Source organism: Molothrus aeneus, chromosome 11 (genome assembly GCF_037042795.1).
Source record: "Molothrus aeneus isolate 106 chromosome 11, BPBGC_Maene_1.0, whole genome shotgun sequence".
NCBI lineage: Eukaryota > Metazoa > Chordata > Aves > Passeriformes > Icteridae > Molothrus > Molothrus aeneus.
Window position 1 is genome coordinate 15,637,157 of NC_089656.1, and position 24,748 is coordinate 15,661,904.

The following is a 24,748-nucleotide window of genomic DNA, read 5'->3' on the forward strand; positions in this document are numbered from 1 at the left end:
AGTGGTTGGACTTGGTGATTTTCCCCAACCTTAATGACTCTCTGATTCTACCTGACACTGCTGTGTAATGAGTTATTTGGCTGTAAATGGTGTGCTCACAGTGCTTTTGTGTAGGTCTGATATTTTACTGTTAGGGATGTGTTGGCTTTGTCTAATAGTCCTGACATGAATAACAGGAACAGCCTGAAGAGTTTTAAGGACTTGCCTTTTTATTTCACTTGAGCTGCTTGCTTTGAATCTGGCCCTTGTCACAAATACTCTCCTCTCATGTCATTTTGAATTCACCTCTTTCCACTGGCCATCTTTTAAAATGCTCTGTGCTGAACTTAACCTCGGGCTACCAAGATAACTGGCCTTTATCCTTAATTTTTCATAAGAAAATAAACCCCTCCTTTCCAAGTAAGCTGATCCCATCTCCCTGGCAGACAATGCTGAGTGCTGTGTGCTCTTAACAGAGTTTAGAGTGGGTCCTATTCATTCATAGTTGATAAATATACAGATAAGTTATGGCTTTGTTTCTATTATTTATGTGCTTGGAATGTAAACTAGCTTCAGAACAAAAGTCTAATTTTAGAAAATAAACATGCATTTGAAGGTAGACAAATCTAAAAACTAAACATTAACTGTGTAATATGTTTTCTTATCAGGAACATAAATGGTATCTCAGACTACTAACAGATGCATTACATATATTAATGAGGGTTTTACCATGTTCTGTATCTCAAGAACCCCTTTTCTTTTACTGTTAAGTTATTCAATATTAATTTGCATTCAGTGCCATCAGTTAAAAATTGGCTGCTTGCAGTTATGAAATAAATGCCTATGAACTAGTAGCTACTTAGGATTTTCAATTCAACAAAGGATTTTAGACGGATGGATAATTTAGATCTTTGAGCCTCAACTATAAATAAACAGCAACTGCTGTATAAATCCCACCCTGCTGCAGAGGAAGATTGTATTACAAAACTGACAAATGATTTGCGGAAGAGAATGATGAACCCTTATTACTGAGACACTCTTCAACTTAATCCAAAACAAGATTCCCGGGTAATTTTACGTGCACTGGGAAGATTGATAGCGTGGTGCTTGCCCAGCAGCTTTCACATGTTTGACTGGATCGGAAATGGCACTGAGGCATGATTAAAGATTCAGTTGGGCTTCTCACAAATTCTTTATCCTGTGTATTCATTATTGCAACCTGCTGCCTTTGTTGCAGGTTAAAGAAGGCTGACCCCAGCTCTGGTGATTAGCACCCTGTACAACTGATGGACCTATGGAAAAAAATGTTTAGGTTGCCCGACGCTTTTAGCATTGTTTATCAGCTGAAATTGTTGGGAGGGGGGGGACCTTAATCACAATGGATCAGGGAGAGTCTGTGACAACTGACAAGCTCATTGTTTAAGACATTTTTTAACGAAGTTGTTAACATTAATTCTTTTATATAGTACTCTAATCTTCTTCAAATTATGTTCTGACATGGCACAAACCGCTTGGCATTGAAAGTCATTCAACAGTGATTAAAGTGCTCTTTTTATTGGTTTAAGAATGTTTCATCTTGTATCAGCAGTATGGAATTGTTTACTAATTAGATTCCCTAACATCCTCTGCTGTTGTATGCTGATGATATGTGAACAGGAAAGCTGATGAGCAAAAAATTAAAACTTGTTACTAGACTGTCATAAGACCCAGCATATAAAGATGTCATTCAAAGGACTGTGTTCATAAGGGATAAACAATATTTGCTGAGAAACAGAGCAGTTTCTGGCTAGCAGTGCAGGCAGTTTGCACTTATCTGCAGCTCTGGCTCTTCACAGAGGTTTGTGGGATCGTAGATGCAAAGGAGGAATTTATGCCTTGGGAACCTTCCCGTTCAGCATGGCATATATGAGGCTTCTACACATCCCACTTTGGGGAGGAGGTTGGGCTGAACCCCTCTTGATACTCCTTCCAACCCAAAATGGGATTTGATTCCTGTGACTCTGATGCTCACTCCTCTCTGTCCTTGGACAAGTCACTTAGGCAGATCCTCAAGTGTCTGAATGCAACCAGCTCACAAAGGGAATTAGATACTTAAGTGGCTCTGAGAATTTGAGATTTCCCTTCTGTTACACAGTTTTGCTGTCTGAAGCATCCTCCCAGGCTTGATGAGTTCATGTTTGTCCATAATTGTGAGATACTAAATCTTTACCCTCTGTCAACGAAGGGATAAATACGACTGCATTTCTCTTAAGTAATAAGAAATGTACTTTTCTTTCAATGATAGAACCATTGAATTTTCTTCTTCCAAAACAGCCAACATGATTGAAACATTTAGAAAGAAGTAAGGATACACAAAGCCAAAAAGCAAATGGCACGTTGCTTACATCCAGTTCTCAGCAAAACACTGGAGGCATCGCAAGATAAAGTGCTTTGGGCTTCCAGCCACATAATCTTTTATCACTTAAAGTAAATATCCTATGCTCACACAGGGAAAACTATTCTCTTCTTCTAGCTTGTGTCAATGCTCAAGGTACAAAGCACTGCTCTTGTGCTCTGGGCTGTTTTTCTGCCTGCCGAGAATTTTGTTTAAACATCGTCAAATTCGACTCGTTTGAAAAGATAAATTATTGTTTGGGTTGGATTTTAAACTGGCTCTGATAAACTTCCATTTTATGAATTAGCTGAATTCTATTAGAGATAGCCTGAGTTTAGTTTGGCTGGATGGATGCTTTTCAGCAATGGCTTGAGGGCTCTCACTCTGCCTTGAGCAATTCAGTTTAATTTTACCTTTCTAATGAAAGTCCAGTTGAATTGCTTGCAAAAAACTAATAATACTCTTTAGGGGCTTTGAGACATTCTAAACAGCTGAATACAGTGATCATACCTGTACTGTGGAGCTTTATAGGATAGTTGAAATGAGCATAGAAATTTTATTGTTCTCTATTAATATTATTTTTAGTAGAACTCTCTTCCATTTCTGCTACCAACCACCTTTAAGATATTTTTTCTTTTTTTAAAAAACATACTGGCTTAATAAGAGGATTACTATGTATTATACTAACTTTAAAAATATTTTGGTCTGTTGATAAATATATGCCTTTCAAAATACTTAATACAGACAGTTTTGGTTTACCTTGTGATGGGAGATCATTTCTAAGTTGTGGAGTCATCATTATCAGTTTAATCCCATCTGCTGAGGAAAATGCATGTCTTGCAAACAAATATGCACTTCTTTGTTGCTACAAAGTTGAGATGCCTCAAATAAGGAGAACTGGGACTTTTTAAACTGCTTCCTGTCCTTGAAGGATGAGAATGCAAAGTAGAGGTCTTCTGCAGGTTGACCCCCCCTAGCAGCACCCTAAGTTTCCTTGGCTGTGACAATGAAAGGCCAAAAAACAAAGGAGTGGAGGAAAATCACAAGAGATTGAAGCCTATTCTCTTATCCCATTAAATTATCTTAATGTGGCAACAACTAATTTCTCTTCATTTACTTTTTCAATTGCACTTGGCAGCCTCTTTATTCTGATTCCTATCAGCTCATAATTTGTTACCACAGAAAGGACTAAGATGTACATAAATAATCATAAGATGCCAGATAAACTCTATCGGTTTTAAATTAGTGTTGTGTTTTGCTAATGTGCTCTCACCTATTATTTTTAATTATAGTTTACAAAGCAAAATAGCTTCTTGCCCTCTCCCCAGCTGTTCTGGCACTATGCTTTTAGTCTGTGCCAGGGAATAGCCCATCACCCATGCCAGGGTGCTTGCCCCAACCCTGTGGCCTCCATCTGTAGGTTTTTGTTGGGACAATCCATAGAAACCCATTCTTCCTCTTTGAACATAAGTTCATTTGGTATTTAAATTTAAAATAAAAAAAACCCAAAAAGGCAAAGGAAAAGGAAAAGGAAAAAAAAAAGAGAAAGCAAGAAAAATTTAAAAATCCCTTCTGATTCACAAAAGCCTCTAATCTATCCACTCCATTTCTTAAAGCATTATAAGACATGAGAAATGTTACAGAACAAAACTCCACTGGAAAGCCTCGTGTCTCTGCAGAACCAGCCCTGTCTGTGCCTGCAGCAGTCAAATGCTCTCACACAGCAGCAGTGACAACTGCCTTGGACTGTTGATCCAGGATCCACGGGCAGGTTTGGCACCAATCCCGACTGCACTTTACATGATAGGTCTTAATTGGAGTGCCCAGGTTAATTTTGCACAAGAGGTTTAAAAAACCCAAACAAACCAAATCCATCTATCAGGCTGCGGGTCAGGATGCCTGGGCATATGGTCAATGATTTCTGTGATGCAATGGGAAGTTTTGAGGTGCATATGGTCAATGATTTCTGTGATGCAAAGGGAAGTTTTGAGGTGCATATGGTCAATGATTTCTGTGATGCAAAGGGAAATTTTGAGGCGCTGCTTTTAAACCTGGCTCAGCTGTTCTGGTGTCAAACACCACCTGGGCAGGCCCTGCCACCAATCCAGGTGTTTACCAAAAAGGGGCAAAACACCTGAGCTTGGGGCTGTAGTTCAGGATTCTCTTTTTCTTCTGCTCTTAGAGGGAAGGAAAAGAAAGGAGTCCTGATTGAAGTGGTTTGTAAAGAAGTGCCTTTAGCAGGGCTGCAGCCTTGTCACCGGGCAGGTCACCCTGCCAGCCACGCTGCTTGCACGAGATGCAGCTCCAAAGGGCTGTGCTTGAAATCACAATGATAATAATAAACTATAAAATATCAATGTATTTATATAGTTTTGCTTATTTCCTCTCTCTTAATTTAATTTTTTTTTTTTTGTGATTATTGCAGCAACAAGGAGCTGCCACGACGGTGTACTGCGCCACGGCGGCGGAGCTGGAGGGGCTGGGCGGGATGTACTTCAACAACTGCTGCCGCTGCCTGCCCTCGCAGCAGGCCCAGGACAACGCCACAGCCACTGCCCTCTGGGAGCTGAGCCACAGGCTGATCCAAGAACGAGCTGGCAGCCAGGCCAAATAGCAGGCAGCTCCTGGAAGGATCAAAACACACGAGTGTGTGCACGCTCGGAAACTGCCAGCACTGGAACCTGTCCAATCTTATCATCTAGAGGGTTTCCATGTACCTCAGATACAGATTAACCGGTGTTAAATGAAATAATAGCAGTCACAACATAGTGAAAAATGTTAAGTACTAATGGGAGGTGGGGAATACTGTGGGTTAAAGGGACAATGCGGCTTCCTGGGGCTTAGTTAGTCTCGGTTCTCTTTCTTTTGATTATAGCCTGTTCAAAGTGTAACCCAAGGAGGCATCTTCTGTCTTATTTTAGAAAAGCAATTCTGCAGATAATTTCTGTTGTTTTGATTAATGGGTAGGTTTGTGGCCCAATATGGGATTTCCTCCTTATTTTGATAATTACTGTCTGTTAGGCTTTAGGTATTGATTGGGAGATGGTAGTTGTGTTGATTCTTTTTCCCTACAAGGATTTTATTGGGTGTGGCAAATCAAAAGATTATTGAGGAAAGAAATCTGTTCAGCCCTTGACTGTTGGCTGCAAGTACATCTGGGCTGTCTAGAACAAGAAGGTGCAGGAAGACATCTGAACAGTAATGGTAAAGTCACAGCTAATTAAATATTTCTGGTTTGGTTTTTTTGTTTTTCTTAAAAGATTACAATAAAAGATATGTTGTAAACCATTCCTTAAGTACTGTTGAGTTAGCAAAGATGATGGTGTCTCCTTAAGAACACACAGAGTGTAATCAGGGGTTTAAATGGTATTTCCATCAATTTCTCGGTTCACAGTTTTAAGGAGTTTTATTTCCTTGAAAGTTCACAGTTTCTCAGTTCTCCTGATACTGTATCCCATTCCAAATCTGTCTTTTCTTTCCATTTAAATTCAATAAAACAACATGCTTGCTTGAATATTGTCACCTGAAGAGAAAGTTTGTCTCATTTCTGCAAATGTCTTAGTTCCACTTTTTTTTAGAAAAGAAAACTTGAGGAAAAATAAAGAGCTTCTTGTTGATGCCAAGAAAACGTTGGTTTTTTTTCTTGTTTCTTTCTGAGTTCATTTTTTGTATTTTGTGCTTTGTAGCTGTCTTCATGCCAGAAGGTTGTTCTAAGCCATCCTCAGTCCAGCATCACATTTTCTGTAGATAGAATATAAACAAATAAATAAAAGGACACATTGTTAATAGAAGTTTATTTGATCCCCTTTTTATTTCTGCTTTATTGGTAACAATCTGCCTTCCATGCTTTTTCTTTTCTGCAATCACAGTACATTGGATTAATTGTTGAACAGAGTTAAAGTCAAGGCTTCTACCCCAGTGCAGCCTCAGCTGCTCCTTCCTTGTCTGCTTCCTTACCTGATGCCACAGTCTTTCCTAAGGCAGCAGTAAAGAATATATGGCCTTTTTTTATCCCTGCTGTGCCACCTCTGTAGCAACAGCTTCAGGAGATGACAAATCCTGCCCACTCATCCTCCTCGACTCCCTGCAGCCCCTTCCCCAAGGGCAGCACATCCTGCTTTGAAACATTTGGTGGAATAAAGAAATAAAAGGGGCTATTCCAGAAAGAACAACACCTCTTTTCAGCCTTTTGCAGAGTTAAAAAAACCAAAAAAAAAAGTCCTTCTTGTCTCCTAGAAGTTTTCTCCAGGCTGTGCTACACAGACCAGATGCTGGTGTAGTGCAGTGTCTGAAAATTCATGGCCTGGGTTGAAGGCTTTGCCAGCTGAGGCAATGGTTACAGCCAAATTCCTTGTATTGTCTGGAGTTTAACTGGGGAGAAAAAGTGATTAACTCCTGTCACCTGTGCAACAGCCCTCACACACACACATTATTTTTCCCTTTCAGAGCCAGACAGAATTACTCTGGTATGACACAGGCAGTGTAGGACTGCAGAGCTTTGCACTGGAGCTTGGCATTGCTGGGTTCAGAAGAGGCACTAATTAAGTGATGCTGGGAGCTCTGCACTCCCCTGAAGGCCTGGGCCTTCTGCTCCATTTAGGCAAACATTAATAACCTATAATGAACCCCCTGTCATTCCTTATTGCTGAAATATTGTTCTCTTCTATGAGAATTCAGTACTCAGGGATGTTGCCTGCCTTCCTTCAAAGAATATCTGTGTGCTTTTCCTCTGCACCCCACTCTCTATTTTAGTGTTACAAGGTAAGAGACTTTTAATGTTAGCATAGTTTTAGTTTTGCACTAGTATGAGGCAAGCTAACCCCTAACTTCACTGAGTTGTTTGGGTTCCTCTGGTTTTTATTTCTGGTTATTATTTATTGACACCAGTGTATTGCCCTGTCTAGAATTTCACTGTCATAATTTTCTCCAACACAGACAAAATTACTTGCTCCGTGTTTCTTTTTTTTATTTCACTCTGTCATTCTCTGTTTCTCTTTTTTCGTCTCCTTCATTTTTTTCTCTCTCCATTTTCCTTCTTCCATTCTCTGTTCTCCTCTTTGTCTCTCACTCTCCTGTGTTGAGATAGCCAGTATAAAAAAAGGCTTTTTCAAAATGAAAAAAAATCCCACCAAGCTGTAGAGCCCTCGCTTCTATTAGAAACACTTGTGAAAATAATTTCTCTTGCAATCTCAGTTTGGTTTCAGCACAGGAGGGATGTGCAGGGAACATTAAAAAAGGAAAAGCAATTGAAAAGAAACAGACTCCAACCCCTCCATTTTAATATCCTAGATGTGCCTAAGTCATTGGCTTTCAAATATATTTTGGTGTAAAATTTGGCACATTTACAGCTGGTCAGATTTATTTATTTGACTGGCTTACATTTTTCTGGTTGATTTACCTGAGGCAATATCTGTGTGAATTACTCCACAATGCATTGACTCCAGTGTTCATTAAAGGTAGTTAAGTGATCCTGTGTCTAATATTAAAGCAAACCCCATTAACCTTAACTAGTATCATATCAGCAAAACAAAAAGAACTGAATAAAGCAAAATAGATCGGGTATTTATAGTTCTTGGAAAAGATCCAGCAAATTCACATCAAGCTCCTAATAGTCCTAATAAGCACTTGCTAGTTATCCCCATGAAGAGGGAGGAGGCTGGGTTAGGGCTGTGTGTGATGCAGGCTCAGGCCCTGCAGGGATTTGGGAAGGGGAGGTGCTGGCAGGCGATGCCGGAGCCTTTCCCACCCACATCTGCAGGGCGTGGTCTGACCCTTTCCCCCCTGCTTTCCTTCCAAAGTCAACGTTTCCCATTTTAATGGTGGTTTTTTTGACCCTATATGGGTGTCCTGTGTCTTAAAGTCCGTGCAGGTGAGCAATCAAACTCCCTTGCTGGGATTGAAGAGCCAGAAGCTTTTTAGGGAATGGAGGTGGACCCTTCTCAATGGAAATGGACCCTTAGGAAATGGACCCTTTTCAGTCAGGGTCAGCTTCCACTGCTGTCCATTGTTCTGCCCAGACAGGCACTGACTGCTGGGACCTCTGATTGCCAAATCAGGTAGAGGTGAACCAGCAGAAACCCATGCCAAATCTTGACTTCTTTTATTTTTCCTTCCTGCTTTTTCTTTTGACATCTGGGAGACAAATCCCAGATATTCTCAGACCAGGTAGGGCTTTTTATTAGAGGAGTCTTTCCAGCAACCCTGCAATAATTTGAGTTATATCAAGGTTGAATAACTCCTTGTCAGGTGTTAAGCTCATGACCTTTCAAGCCAAACACACTTATACTAACCAGTTTACCATTGGAATGATCAATATCTTGTAAGTGAGAAAGTCTAGACAGATCTTATTTTGTCCTTTGGTATCACTTGTGGCTTTGGAATTGATCATTATATGTGGCTGGGGAAAAAATGCCTATACATTTCATGCTCTGTATTTATCTTGACAAGGTTCTCTAGGATTATATTTTCATAATCTGAATGGCAGTGGAACAGCTGCTCAGACTGTGCAAGCCCTTCTTATCGGGCTGAATTTAAGCTACGGTAATTACTCTTTCTCCTTATGTATTTCTTTTTTAAACAAGCGTGTACTATACATTAAAATGTATGGTTGGGGTGGCAGGGGGCATGCTGAGAAGCTTGGAAAATGCTGCTAAAGTGTATTTCCTTCCACACAGTAGCTGATATGGGTTTGTATTTTATTGAAATGCAAGCCCATGTCTAAGCATGAGTGGGCTCTGAATCAGGGTCCCAGCCTACTGGAAAAGGGTCCCTACCCAGTGAAAATGTTGTTTTATTGACAAATCTTAGAGCCGAGATTCCCTGAGATGGGAGGCAGTTTAGGAAAGCTGGAATAGCCCGTAGTAATATCCATTAAATGCATGACTGACTGAAGCCTTCAAGTGGTCCCTTTGCAAAGAGAAGCCCATGCCCAGGGAAGCAGCTGAGCCATCACCAGGGCCACAGGGACCTGCACAGGCTGATGCCAGGCTTGGGAGGTGCCTGAGTGACACGGTGATGGAAACACTGAAACACAGCAGACTGATGGGTGGCTGTTTCCTGGTGCTCTTCACTGTGGGATGGAGGAAATGGGAAAATAGAGAGGTATCTTGGACAGAAAGAATGTACTGCTTTTCTCTTGAGTTCTTTTTTTTCCTACACTGCTGTGTTATTTACTAGATGCCTTTTCTGGGCCGTGCTTTTTCTTCTCTCCCCCACCCCTGTTGCGTTTGCAGAGTACTTTCCAAGGGGTGTTTTGTGAATTAGCTTCATGCTTTAAAAGAGAAGATTGCTCTGGCAGAGAACAGCATAGTTGTAAAAGTGTCAAGGTGTTATGAATGTCCTGATGATAGAGCCCAGTTGTTATCTGCTGGGTAGTGAGGGAGGATAGCTAATGATGTGCAGCATGTAAACCGTTTGTTGCTCTAATCCATCTGTGTGGAGAGGAGTGAAAAAGAGGGGCGAAATCCTGGGAAAATTACTTGGACAGCTGGAGATAAAGTGTGTACTGATGGAGTCATCCAGAGGTAGCTGTCAACATGAGCTGTGTTTGCATATAATCCAAGTGATGCACAATGATTCCTTTTGGTACTGTTTTTTTTATGAGGGTTCATGTGTCTCTGCACAGACCTTAATTACTATCCAGTATCTCTTACCAACTGGGCTCCAGTTTTAAGTGAGGAATGTGATTTTAATCAATTCGTGGCTGGGTGGTGGAGAGAAGTACTACAAACAGACCAAAGCAAGACATATGGATCCCTTTGGAGGACCTGAATTAAATGAGAAGCAGTCATTTTATTAATTCTGCTGTGTTTTATAGACCTTTTATATGGAACATTACCCATACAACTTCACTAGCTAATTAAAAAGGGCTCTTATCAATTTGCTGGGCAGTTGCTTATGCAGGGGGGAAAAAAATAAAAAAGAGAAGAAGAAATAATATTTTTTTTTGAGTCCCAGAAAATCATTAACCTTAAGGGGGTACAGAACAGATCACCAAATGCCTGGTGAGACTATTTGGACTGCTTATCTTCACTGTTCTGAAAGAACTGTTGTAAAAACTGAACATTACACAACATTTTGAGACTGATCTGCACCGTGCCTGTTGTTCATATGGAAACCTTACACAGGTCTGGTGCAGTGCCTGCAGATACGTGAGCGCAGGCAAAATTAGGGGCCTTGTACACTGGATTTCTATGATCCCTCCTAGCAAAGAAGGCACCTTTTTCCTTGGGCTGGCATTAGCCTTTAGCAGCAGCAGTTTGAGCAGCTTTGTAATGTTCTCAGCCAGGACTGAGGAGCGCGTGTGATGCTGGCGGACGTGGAACGTGGAAGCTTTTTGCAAAGAGAGGAGAGAGAGAAGCAAGTGCAGGGGAACCACCCTGGTCCTGGCTGATCATCACATCAGCACAGAACTGATGGCTTTAAAATGGACTTTGCCTTCTCCAGGCAGCCTGGGAGGAAGGGCAGAACACACAGGGGAAGGTTATGGAAATGGGGAGCGCCTGTCTGAGTGCAGCCCTCTGTGCTGCTGCCTCTGTGGGATGGGACAAGGCTGAAGCCGTCCCAGCACCTGAAAAGCAGCATCACAAAAATACAATCAGTAGGGACAGAGACAAGAAAAGTCTTCTAAACCCCTTGCACCTCCACAAACCCTTACTTTACGTGGTGTATTGGATTTTACAAGCACGGGGTCTGCTGGGAGCTGTCTGCCGAGCGCACAGTTAGCAATGATTGAACACCAGCGTTTTTAGCATTTTGACTTAAATCCAGTGTAAACTTGTAAGTGAACTGCTGGCCTGGGCTGGGTCTCTGGTGGACAGCAGTCAGCCATGCATCACAGGCCGAGTGCCTGGACGGTGGCTGCGGGTCACAGCTCAAAGGAAGCCCTGAAATTTCACTTCAATGGATCCTGAATTACCTCTCATCCCAGGGAAAGCTTTATTTCTCTCGCTCTCTTTTCTCCCAGCATTGAGCCGGCATGGCTGGAGAAGAGAGGAGAAAGGGAGCCAGTACTGAGACCATCTCAAATGTACCTGGACTACAAACAAACCAGTATTTTCCTTCCAGCAAAGCTGCTCCTTTAATCTTTATGAGCAGCAGAAATTCATGCATTACAGAGGCACAAAAATGAGAAGGGAAAGGCGGGTGGGAATAGTTGCATTAGAATTAAGCCCCGTTTTTAATATGACACCTGTCAGACTTATTGTTAAAAACACGGAGAAAGGCTCCCTTCAGAAATAATAGCATTGCAGCAAGGTTAGTCGCACGCAGTGAGTCCTGTCAACAGCCGCAATTAGAAGTTGTTTACACCGAGCGGAGCAGCGCGGCAGCGCCGGGGCTGCGCGGACCCCGCCGGAGCTGCTCCATCCATCCCATCCCCATCCCCATCCCCATCCCGGGGCTCAGGGATAATCCTCGCCTCCAGCCCAGCCCCAGCCGGGATGGGAGATCCTTCCCCGCGATCACACTGCTTTCCTAATGACACCGTCACCCAGGCGGGGATTAAGCGCTGCTCTGCCGTGTCACCGGGTTTAGGCTGCCGAGCAATTAAAGGGTCAATTTACGGCGGGTGAAGGGGATGTCTGGCAAGGAGAGCCCCTGATAAACAAGAGCTGTCAGAGAGCCCTGCCCTGCAGGGGCGACTCTTTCTCTCGGCTGGCCATTCAAAGCCATTCCTTGCCATCGCCACCCGGAGAAATCCCCTCCGCGCCCGCTGCCAGCTGCGGGGCACCAGCACCGCCGCTCAACCCCGACCGCAGAATTAATTCCATTTATGCCCTCAGCCACATTTCAAAGTGGGGCTCTGGAGACGCAGGAGAAATTAATTTATTAAAAAGCAATAGCTTGATAATGCGCCTGATGATAGAATAAATGAATCTGTTCAATATCTTATAAAACAGTTGGCAATCACATAATAGAGCATTCATTGTCAATTTAGTAGCTTGTCTCATTATACTCTGCAAATAGTAGTAAAATGGTGTATTATTCATGAACCAACATGCTTTAATTACTTTTAGTGCACATTTATTTTTTCAAATGTAATATGAGTTAGATTCAGCCATAACTGTAACTCAGCTGATGAATCTTGAAGCAGTAACACAAACTGGAACAGAAATTTTATGAGCACAGGAATCGGTTTCTGGGAAGTTTGTAGCATTTCTATATGCTATGAAAGCAGTCCTAAAATGCCATCCTCGGATGTTGGCCCAAATTTGGATTGTAGCTGTTAATACTTCACTAAATACAAATTATTAATTGATAATGCAATCAGATGTAATTTCAAATTTCATCATTTGATAGGGTTGTTGGTTTTTTGAGGATTTTTAATTTATTTTTTTAATTTTATGCTGCCATAAAGCAAACCCCTGTATCTAATACGGTTTATTTGTTGGCTTTACATAGAGAAATTGTCTTGTTAACACTCCCTCCCTTCTTGGCTTCTCACACACACTTTTCACCAGCTTAATTTGCTATGAAGGTCTCATACACATGCAGCCAAGGTCAGTGAAAGTCCACTGCTCATTTCAATTAAAATGTTTGCAAGGATTTATACATAATAAACTGATCTTGCCTATAGGTTTCCTTAAGTCGGTCTTGCTGCTACTAAGTATAATGTTGCAGCACACTGTTGATTTCTATGTACATAGAAAAAAGAGCACAGTAAAATAAGATGATTTGAAAATGCAATTAAAGTGTAAATCTTTTCAGCAATTAACATTTAGGGTCCATTAGATTGCTTTGTCTTTTACAATATTAAATGCTAAAATGTTTTGCTTTTATTCTGTAACAGTATATTCTAGTTCTATTTATAATACAAATGTAATTTAGCTCCCAATAAATCTTGGCTTTAATTGGTTATTAAGTATGTGCTACTCTGTCATAAATTTAATCCACAGAATTTCTTTTTTTCCCCCCCTATTCATCTCCCTGGCTTTTTATTCTGGGGTTAGGAATAGGGTTTGGGGACATCATCAACATGTAGCCCATGTGAGCATCTCCCCCAGGAATGTGGATTGGGGTCCTTGCCCTCACTCAGCCCCTCAGGAGGTGCTGTGAGCATTGAGGTGACCGAGTGCTCCAGGCTGAGCTCACACAGGGGCTTTCATGAGCCTCTGCCCAAAGGGAAACGCTCTTGCAAGGTCTCTGCTCTCTCCTCAGGGACTCCAGGTGCAAATTGCTGGCTCTGGTGTGGGGTCTGACTCTCCCAGGCAAGAGATGGAGCTGTGGCCAGTGTTGGAGCTTTGGCCCTGATAAGGGTAGGGGGTGTGATCAGGGCTGAATTTCACTCTTTTGCCCGTGATGTTATCTTCTGCCTTGAAAGGTGTCCAAACTATGGCTGCACAATTATGACTCTTTTCCTCAGGCCTCAGTAAGCACAATTTAGACTAGTTTTTATTGGTCACTGAGGATGAGTTTCTAAGGTTTTTTAGATCCAAGAACTGGGGTAATAGCATTGTGAGGGCATGGCCCAGTTTCCTTTGTAATCCTGATTTCAGTTCCCATTAGTAACCTGAAGCCATGACTGTTTAATCCTTAATTCCTGCCACAATTAACATCTCATATTCAGGAGTACTTCTCTGTGATTTGGAAGGAAATCTGTCCCCAGCTAGGTCAGCCCTAGCTGGTCTCTTTACTAAGTGGGAAGGGATCCTTTTCAGCTCAAGTCAAACACAGTAACACCTCATTTAATGGTGCAATAGAGCAGAGAATCTGTTCACTGGATGCAGTAGGAATCAACATCCTTGCAATTAGCGCTAGTAAGGAATGCAGGCACACAAACTCATAAGCTACTAATGAACTATTTGAGCAATTCTACAGGTATTTATATAAGGCTGAGACAGCATCCTCCACTGAAGAGCTGCCCCCACCTCCCACGTATTCCCAAGGAAGCTTTAACTGAAGTGAAATTTCTTTGTGTCAATACAGGCGGTGCAGAGAGAGTCCCACGTGCTCTGCCATTGCCTCTGCACTCCTGGCTTTGGTTTGAGCTGGTGAACAAACAGGGCTGCTCTTTGCTACATGTCAGTGCCCACAAAGGTCACTCTGCTTCCCCTCACCAACATTTTCACACTCCTGAATGCATCATCACACCGTGGCACATGAACCAGAGGACAGCTTTTCTAAATCCCTTTTCCAGCACCTTTCCTTCCTGGTTCACACTTGTCCTGGCTTTCCCACCTTCATTAGCACAAGTAAAGGCTGAATTCTGTCCATTCCCCTGTTGGATAATCTCAAAGAGCACCTCAGCTGAGTATGTCATCCCTTTCCATGGGTCACAGCAGGCAGCTTCCAGGGCAAACCCCTCTTCACCCAGAGCCAAAGCACATCAGGCAGTGTCCAAGGGTGGCTGAGGTACAGCAGGAATCCTTAAGGCAGCATTTCCCCTGGTCCTTCTCCAGGTCAGCAGAGCAAGAGGTGAGGACAAAGCTGTGGGTTACACCACCACTTCCCTGACCTGGTGCCCAGATATTCTTGGCAGCAGCTCTCTATGAACCATTGCCTTCCTCTCATCTGTGGCTGCTTTGTATGAGGCTGGCAAACCCCACCAAAAGTGAAAACAAAGCTGGTGACCTGTTTGTTGAAGTACAAAAAGAGCTGAAGTGCCTCACAACAGCTAAAAATGCCATTGCACAGGCTGGTGCTCAGACTCCAGCCCTGAAGAACCATTGGAAGGCACCAACCGTGCTCATCCCAGAGCTCCTGCCCCTCTGGAATGAGTGACAGGGTGAGCTCAGCAGGGCTTAGAACATTAAATAAATGACTACAAGGTCTTATTATTTCACTGTGAAAATTGCATATGGAGCACTTGAAATGGGCAGACTTTAAAAAACAGAGAAAATAACTACAGCAATTTGTCTTCAAAATAAATCAGGGTGTAAAAAACCCATCCATGATGATCAATTGAACTGCACTTCAAACTTTTACTGGCAAATTTGGTCAGTCAGTCAGGTAAATATTTGTTTTATGTCCATGAACAAGTAAAAATTACAAAAAATTAAAAGAAATCATTTTTTTCCAGAGCACGAGCGTGTCTTTGCCTCGCTGGTCTTATTGGCTTAGTAATCCATATATTTACTGCACTTAGAATGAAATACAACAGTTCCATCTGAATAAACTGATTACTTTTAATTTCCTTATTTTTATATCAGTCCCCTGGTTTTTGAAACCTTTCTAATTTTTATATCAGTCCCTGGTTTGGCACTTTACAATAGTCAAATATTTTCTCAACAGCAGATCAGTTGTTCACATGGATGCTCTTACTCCTGAATGTGAAGTTAATGGCATCTTTTGTACAGATCCATGTCCCCAGACATAGTCCATGAACATGTGGCCATACATGTGCATATATATGTTTACATAAATCTCTATATCTCACACATATTTAAAATACAGACAGAAACTCCTACACGACACCAACCATTTGAAAAATAAATTTTCTGAGTTTGTTGATTGCCCTAAGTTAAGAATCAATGACTTTAGCTTTCTAGATTTTGGAATTATGAGTGCTTCTGTAAAATACAGTAGGTAAAATAAACAGGCAAAAAGCTCCATAATGTTAGAAACTGCCACTGTTGCTCTAAAATGTTGACTGAACTTACAGGAATATCTTCCAGCCCTCCTTAAAATTAGTTCTTGGCTCCTGTTAACATTTGATATACTTTCCCTGATGACCCTGGATGCGTCTGGAGGTCAGTGCTCCAGAGTTCCTGGCTATCTTTATTGTCCCTAACTTGCTTTCTCTCCAAGACTCTTCCTCCTTGCCAAGAAAAATATTTCTAGTTGTTGTATCTTCAGCAGTTCTCTCTATCAATGCCTAACAGATGGATTTTCTGCTGAAAAGCAGGACCAAGGGCTTTTGCTGCCTGACCATGGGCTGGGTGTGTGTGCTGGAGCTGCTACAGACCAGGAGGAAAAAAAGGGCAGCAGACAATAGGAGAGCATCTTAAAACTGTTCATGACAAGGGTTTGCAAGGTGTTTTAATAGAAGAACCATGCAGGTAAACATTTACACTTGAAAAACCTCTCACCCTGTGGGATATTGAGAGTGTTTGGTTCGGTGAATTTTTTGTTTGAGTTTTGCAGGCACTGCTGATCCCTTTCCTCACCATTTCCCACCAGCAGCAGGTCCTAAACTCCAACAGAGCTTCTCTCACACTTGCTTGCTCTTGAAATTTCACTCCTTGACACCTCCGGCTGCAATCTCATTCAACTTGGCTCTTAAAGGCCACAGTGCCACCTCTTCTCCCTGGGGAGGGGACTCTGTTTAGCAGGACAGAGCCCAGGACACACCACTGACCACCAGCTGCTTCCTCCCCTCCTCCTGTCACTGCCTCCAAAGCTGCCACTTACCTCTAAACCCCAGCATATGCCATCAATGACCCTCTCATATTCATTGATCTTCCTGAGCACATCAACCTGTCTCTCTAAATCTGCACTCTGATTTTTCAAGTAATAGAAAGAATCCCTCTGGATAACCACATAATCATCTCCTTTTGGCTCCTGGTCAGGCTGCCTCGCTCTTTCTTGCTCTCTCTCTCTTTTTCTGAATGAGGAAGGTGATAAAAATGCTGCCTTCCCATTTCAGTCTTCTGCAAGGCTTCCTGGGTGCCCCACCAGACTCTATGCTTCCAGCTCTTTGAAGATGAATGAATAATATTCCTCTGTGTTTCTATTATCTGCAAACTACCAATTAAACAGAACCAGCAGCTAGAGATAAAAGTAGAGCCTTGGAAAAATCCTCAGCAAAAAGGACACAAAAAGCTCAGGATATTTTCACAGTGCAACTACTGGAAAGTTTGAGATGCAGAGTGGGAGGCAGGGGGCAATGCCAGGTATCACCATCCTTGTCAGGGCTCAGATACCCATGGAATAACTCTGTAATTGCTGTGGGACTACAAGCTAATTATTATATAATTATATAATTATATGTAGCTATTTATACAAGGGGAAGAGATCAAATTTAGTACATTACCATAAATTCACAAATCAGGAGCTTTATTTTAGAATCTTTGACTGTGTGGCCTTTCATCTTTGAACTGTTTGGTAACTTCAAGCATCATTACCCCAGAATGTGTCAGAATGTGCAATTAGTGTGAGTACAATTACAAACAGTCTGATACTTGTATTGTGTTTAATACAACAGCCCTGTATTTGTATGCTCTGAATAATAATGAAATCTAGGTTTAATTATTGATCTTTAAAAAATTATTTTAATGTCCTGATACTGATGCAGCTAAATATCAAGAGGTGTGACTATAACATGAAACTGTACAGCTGTTAGGTTAAAAGGGGATATTATCCATCCATCTTTGCATTTTCCATGGAACATATCAGAGTAGCATGTAAGTGATAGGATTAATTTATTTTATTTGGAGTTATGTAATAATAAAAAGACTCCTGCACAAGGCTCAGTAATCCCTGCCACACCCCTAATGGAGCACTGTGATCCCAGCCACATTAGCCCAATCCTTGCTGCAGGAATTCAGCCAAGGAGGCACCTCCCAGGATGCCTTCCCACCCTTGGCTGAGCAGGGAGCAGCCCCAGAGCCCTCTCCAGACCAGACACCTTCTGCAGCAGGGCTGGGAGATGCTCAAGAGTGGGATATTTCTGCCCCAGAGCAGTTCCCACCCTTGGAGGGGCTGCTGGCACCACCTCTCCTTGCCCCAACAGCAGGGCGAGGGCTGGGCTCTGCAGCTCCCCACAGCAAAGGGCTCATGGATGATCCAGATTTCACATCCAGCCTCCAGATTTCAGCGGAGCGGGGTGCAGGACTGCAAACCACCTGCTGACACTGCAGAGCAAAGTGCTTCAGCCTGTGCTTAACCATGGGCATGCCAGGGTTGGCTCTGGCTGGGGTTATTCATGTGCTGAGCACGTGGGAAGATGCTTCTCCAGGTTACTGACACAGTATTCATCATGGTCTTACACTGAATTTGGTGGATAAGTGGATGCCTTTATTTTTATCTCTTTGTCTAGGTATAAAATTATCATTAACTCTTTTTTTTTTTTTTTTGCCTTTGGTATTTTGCTGTTTGTCACAGCCAGCAAGGTAACTGTACAGAGAACTTCTTCTACTCAAGTGAAATGAAATGGAAATAGCATCTGTCTACAAAAATCAATTTAGAAACCACCTATATATTTTTGGGCTCAGACAATGGGTATTTCCAAAGCCATGCCTTCTAAAACTCTTTGAGTGTAAAAAGAAGAAAAAATATAATAATACCTGGATGTGAGCTAGCATCCATCAATCAGGAAAACTCACTCAGACTCAGATCCCTGAGCCAAAATGAACTTCAGATGGAAATGGATAGGAGATAGGCTATGTTGCCTGATTTACTTGGGTTACTTCATTATTAATCTCTTTGCTTCCATTTATTTTAATGATCATAGCCAAGAAAATTTCATTTGTGAAGACCACTTTTCTTTTTTTAAGGGCTGTTTTACGTGTGGTTGGCTGAGCTCTATTTTGTCATGAGTGCCAGGAGCAGGGCTACTTTCCTTAAAACTGCTCCAGTTGTATCTAAAATGTGTTGGTGCCTTGCCCTGCAGAGAGGGCTGGACCTTGGCCCCGCTGGGCATTCAGGAGCCCAGGGCAGGGTCCCTGATCACACAGCCCTCCCTCTCTCTAGCAGACAGTGAAAAACTCAGGATGGAGAAGGGAAAAGTTAAAAAACAGAGTCTATTAGAAGAGATGCTGATGGGTCTGGCCTGCATGTCTGGGATAGAGGATGAGAGAGATTTTCTCTAAATTTGCTTTGTCTCTGCTCTCACTGCTCCTCCAGCACAGCCACCACCTTCTCTTGCTCTCCTGTCCTGTTCCCCTCCAAAACAAAGCCCAGGCAGTCAAGTGGGTTTTCCTAAATGAGATACACCTAATTAGTAGCTAGTTGTACAGTTGCTGATCACACAGTTTTTCAGCTCTTTGTTTATAACCCAGCATATGCATCCGTAGAGCATTTTTACAAGTAAATGTACACATTTCATTAAAAGTACTGTCTTTGCTGCTTCCATAGCTTTGTTCTATAAAAGAGTCTTGTAGGAGAGTTGTTTATTCCCTCAGCCCAAAGGAAAAGAAAAAAATCACTTCCATTATGATATTAATGCAATTCCAACTAATTAATGCATGATTTTCCAGAACTATATAAATACATCAAACCCGGTGATGAAGTCCTTATCCCTGCCACCTCACCTGGGTCCTGTGGTTCTCACTTTGCAGTCACACAAGCTGACTGCCCACAGAAAGGCAAGGCAAATTCTGCTTAGAGTCACACCATAATTCACTAGCATGACCAGGATTAGATCCCTGGAGTTTTTTGTCCCAGTCTCTTACTTCAAATGCCAGAAATACTTCACTACAGCAGCAATGTTTTGAGGTCTTGCAGGGCTCTGATGCATGCAGATATCTCTGTCCAACTGCAGCTCTGTGTGTCTTCAGAGTCTGCAAAAATGGGAATACATAAACATTGCTAATGCCTCTCTGAGAGGTAGGGGGTACTTGCACTTTGTTATACCTGCCCTCAAATTTGGTCGCTCAAGTTTAGAAGTTTAGAATCTTTTCTTTCTCTAACCTGGCAGATCCTACTACTTTCCACAACTGTAAAATCTGTTCAATCCCTTAAGGATAACTGCTGAAGCACCATCTGACAAATCCACACCATGTCCAGAAAGAAAGACCAGACACGTGCAGGGTGGGATGCAAAGGCTGATCTGAATAAAGGTCGTTTAAAGGAGACAGGTGACAGTCCCCATGCTGCCACGGTGGTGGCTGGACCTCTTCTTGTGAGCTCTCATTCACCCAAGGCGTCAAAAAGCCTCTTCACATAAACAGAGCAGGTTATGCTTCCCTCCATGACCTTGCAGTCAGGGTGCTCTGCAACCAGAGCAAAAGAAAGGGGAAAATGTTGTCAATACATTGCAAACTGGGTTAGGGAAAGGAAATAGCAGCAAGTTACACTTCTGTACAGTATTATAATCTATGGTTATAGAATTCAGGGTAAAATGATGCTTGTAGAGACAGAAGTATGAGTTTCTTTGAACAGCAAAATCTGGAGAAAGTGCACCAGTGTAATTCATCTCAGCCCACTCATGGCCCATCCATTATGTGGATGTGCTGCCCTTCCCTTCCAGGACAACATGGGCAGGATTTGGGAAGCTGTGCAAGCTCCTGCTGAGGAAACCCCTGGAGCTTGTGGTCACCAAAGCCCTCATGGTGGGGACAGCCATGCCTGACCTGGGTCGGCAAGGAAAAAAAAACTTGGTTCTGGGAACTGTTGCAACGCAGAGGGAATCGGTGGGGCAGGACTCATCAACAATGGGAATTTTCTGCCTTTGGGGGTGGAGGGCTCCTCTCATCTTGCTGGGATGAAAAGGAAGGAGCAGATTTATGGCTGGCTGTTGAAAGGCACAAAACAGCTCTTGCAGGGAGAAGCAGGACAGGAGAGGTAGTCCCGCAGCGATGGATCACCACGTGCAGGGCAAAGGAGAGGGCCAACATGTGGGTGAAACAGCTAAAGGTGAAGAATAAATGCAATTTATCACATGCTTCAGCCATTAGTTTTTCAGCTGATCATGGGGTTGTTATGCTTATGTGTCTGCATGTCTGTATGGATAAAGGAGGTGCTGAAGGTTTGGCCAAATTCTAAATTATAAAAAAAAAATCAAGACTTGGTAATGCTTCAATTATGGTAGATATAAACAGTTTGCTGAATGATTTAGTTACTTTACAGACTGGTCTTTTTTCTTATTTTGTACTACTTAACACCCCCCCCCCCTTTTTTTTTTTATTTTTGTTTTCCTGGGTGCATTGTGGGTTTGGCAAAGCCTTGCAACAGCCTGCCTAGCATACCTCACATACACTGCACAGAGTCTTACAACACAAGATTTACAGGCTCCCAGAAAGGGAGAGGCTCATTTAAGAACAGGCCATTGCACACAAACATCAGGAAAAGCTGGTGGAAGAGGAGAAATAGATTGTTTTAAGTATTGCTAAGCACCATCCGTGATTATGAAGGAAGTGCCTACAAGCCGGCAGCTGAAATTGCAGCTCCACCATTTGGTGCTCAGTTTTGTAGATTTTAACTGAGCGTTAACAATCATTGTGTAATTGAACACCTCATTCAGTTCATTAGCTGATGGCTGTGCAGCACTGTCAATGTGCAGAGTGCAAGGCAGGTGCTAAGTATTGTAATTATTTGTTTTCTCGGCGTTTAAACCCTTTTGATTCCTGACCGCTGAAGATGGAAGCAGTTTGCTTTGCGTGGGGATGTTGAGCACAGGTATGACCACAAGAGGAGGACCACCAGACTGTCATTCCTCACTTGCTGGCCAATGTGGTTGAGGCTCTTTGCCTTCCTCGAAGAGAAAGGACTGCAACTCTTGCCTGGTACTGCTTATCCACATCTCCTGTCAGTTTTCTAGTTGGAAATCCCAGTGAACAGCTCTGATTTTGCACTCCCCAGCCCACAGCTGTGTCTCCTGTGGTAGGAGCTCATGTTCATTGCAGCATGACCTTCCTGGACCTCTCCCACTGGGTGCTTTTTTGGCTGAGACCTTGAGAAGCTCAGAGCAGGAGGAGAAGTCAAGGTGGGCCAGCTGGTGGGAAGATGCTGGGTACAAGAGAAAAGTTTATCCAACCTGGGCTGGAGCCTGTCCCATGAGCAGCTGAGCAACTCATTGAACTCAGAGAAAATCACATTTCCCTCCTGGAAATGCCACTGCTGCTCTTCTTGTCCTGTCATTCATCTCCCACATACACCTGCAAGTGCAGTGGGAAGGTGTGAAATCTCTGCCCCGCTCTTCTCCAGATCTGCTTGGTACAGATCAGACCTTCAAAGGATTCAGCTGTAGCAAGCTGATGTTTGAGTCATTTTTGAGGCCCTGATTGTCAAAGTTGGAAACTCCTCTCTGTCCTGTCCCCAGTGCATGGCTGGTGCTCAGCCAGCACCTCAGAACACCTCAGATCAGTGCCAGGTCAGCCTGGTGCTGATGGTGTCACCTGACAACCACTCCCCTTTGCAGGGAGCACCCAAAATATGCAGATCTTGGAGTTTTCCTCTATGTCTTTTTTTAAACTTAGACACTGACGCACAGAGTGCTAATTAGCTAGATTCAAAACCAAGCTTAAAAAAATGATAATGAGTTTACTGGTTATCAGGTATGAAAATAAGGTCAGCCAAAAACATATCAGTGCTTTAATTAAGCTTCACTGAGCGAGGTGGAATGATATTAATGACTCCTGGTTTTACTCAACTTCCCTTCTGTGGCCTGTTACTTCAAGGTAGGGACTGTCCCGGTTTGTCACTCCTCCCCTTATGTAAATTGCCTGAGCAAGACAAGCTCTTGCTCACCTAAAAAGCTCTGCAGGATGGAGGGGAGGCAGTATGTATGTTCCTGGTGCCTGTGGACAGACCTACTTCTTATTTCAGGCAAACTGTTGTCAGTCAGTAACGTGTCTTTGGTTTTGTACCTTCTGCCCACTGGTTTATTTGCATACACAATCTCTTGTTCCACGTGGCTTATTTGTATTTTTGCCCAGGGTGCAACTAGCATTGTCCAACTGATATTTGGGCAGGAAAATTTAAGAAACTGCAGGAGTTCATCCAGTCTGGCTCTGGTTTTCTGACTGGCAATGTGCAAGTCTCAGGGAGGACGTAGGAGGAGGAGGGACAAGGAATAGTGCTCTTCCTCAAAAGGATGGGCATCACAAACACTGCATCTAACATCCTGAATTCATTTCATCTAGTCATTTTTGAACTGCTCTATACTTTTGACTCATGACTGGTTAATTTTTTTTTTACAGGAACCCAACATATACATCAGGAATAAACCAAATGAGTTTGAGGGTTTTGTTTTATTTTGCTTTCAGTGCCTCTCCTAATTACCCTGTAGATCCAGTGGAAGACCTGGCAGCTCTTGGTTTCCTTTAAGCTTAGAGGCAGGGCCAGGATGAGGGAATGGATTGAAACTGAAAGAGAGCAGGTTTAGATTAGATATTAAGAAAAAATCATTTACTGTGAGGGTGGGGAGGCCCTGGCACAGATTGTCCAGGGAAGCTGCGGCTGTCACATCCCTGGAAGTGTTCAAGGCCAGGCTGGATGAAGCTCTGAGTAACCTGGCCTAATGAAAGGTATATATATGAAAGTAGCCTATGGTTGAGGGGTTGGAATGAGATGATCTTTAAGGTCCCTTTTAACTGAAACTATTCTGTGGCTCTGTGAAAAGGAGAGCTCCTGGAGGACCAACTCCTCTGCCCAGTGCTGCCACTGCACCATCCCTGGCTATTTCTAGGTGTCTGTCCTGCCTTCTGCCCTTTGGTGAGAGTGTCCCTCATGATGACACACCAGCAATCTGTCATTTGCACACTGGCAGGACCCCGTGCCCTCCCTGCAGATGGCAAGCCAGAGCAGCTGGCTCAGACCACCAACTCAGAGGTCACTGTTTGGGAATTGCCTGACATGTAAAGGTTGGCTCTGTATGGCTTCAGGAACTGTCCATGCTATGCCAGATTGACACAGCAGGGGTATTTTGGTGGTGCTGTGACATTTTGCAGCTGTTTTCCTGCTGTGTGGTCATTCTCAAGAGACAAAGCCCCTGAGGAGGGTGGAACCAGCCCAGCCCAGCTCCCTGGCCCTGGGGACACGAGGCAGGAACCCACCAGGGACACCCTGTCCTTTGCCACCTGCAGAGGCGATGCTGAGCTCTGAGAAATGACAGAGATGTCTCAAACTGGGCACCAAAAGTAAATGGAAACTTTTGACCTTCACTGTTCTGTGCCTCATTTCCTCATCTCTACAGGCTTCCTCCTCTTGCAGAATGTGAAATGTGTTCAGTAGTGACTGTGGAGCCCATGTGTGATGGGGAGAGGGCGGGGCAGGAAAGGAAGCACATCATGGAGGGAGCACTGCAGCATCTGAAGCCTTTCTATGTCAGATCTGTGCCTACTTGTTGAGGGATAAGGATGAAAACAAATATTGAGTGTCTACGTGTGCCCTGCATGAAATACAGAACCTGTGACTGGTGATGATGCAAACACTGACTGACCCACACAGGAAAGACAATTTACAGCCCTGCAAGAAAACAAAGCTGAGACATTTAAGCCCTTCAGTTTTCAACACTGGTGTTCTTTTGAAATATTTGCATTTGGGTTTTTATCAGTTCAGATATTCCATCACACATATATCCTCTAGACAGAAGACTTTGGCTTTGCAGTTCCTGCATGCAATCCACAAAGTTTTCACAACCAGTAGCATTTTTATTTTAATGAAAATAAGGTAGAGTGACTGTACACTCTTTAGAGGATGGGAGAGCCCATCCTTTGGTAACTTAACCCATGGGAAAGCAACCGCTTTATTAAAAACCTTCTTGTTTTTATTGTGAGCTTGCCTACCTTCCCTTTG

General features: G+C 43.0%; 2 protein-coding genes across 2 annotated transcripts in view; one reads left to right on the forward strand and one right to left on the reverse strand.

Annotated features, from left to right (window-relative positions):
- The window catches only part of WWOX (WW domain containing oxidoreductase), a 473,858-nt gene extending 467,991 nt beyond the window's left edge, over positions 1 to 5,867 (forward strand). The window contains exon 9 of the mRNA XM_066557163.1: positions 4,779 to 5,867. Coding sequence (XP_066413260.1) covers positions 4,779 to 4,967 — 189 coding nt within the window. The 3' untranslated portion in view covers positions 4,968 to 5,867. The remainder of the gene's footprint in view (positions 1 to 4,778) is intronic.
- The window catches only part of MAF (MAF bZIP transcription factor), a 184,767-nt gene continuing 165,341 nt past the window's right edge, over positions 5,323 to 24,748 (reverse strand). The window contains exon 3 of the mRNA XM_066557166.1: positions 5,323 to 6,094. The gene's annotated coding sequence lies outside the window, so the exon portion shown is untranslated. The remainder of the gene's footprint in view (positions 6,095 to 24,748) is intronic.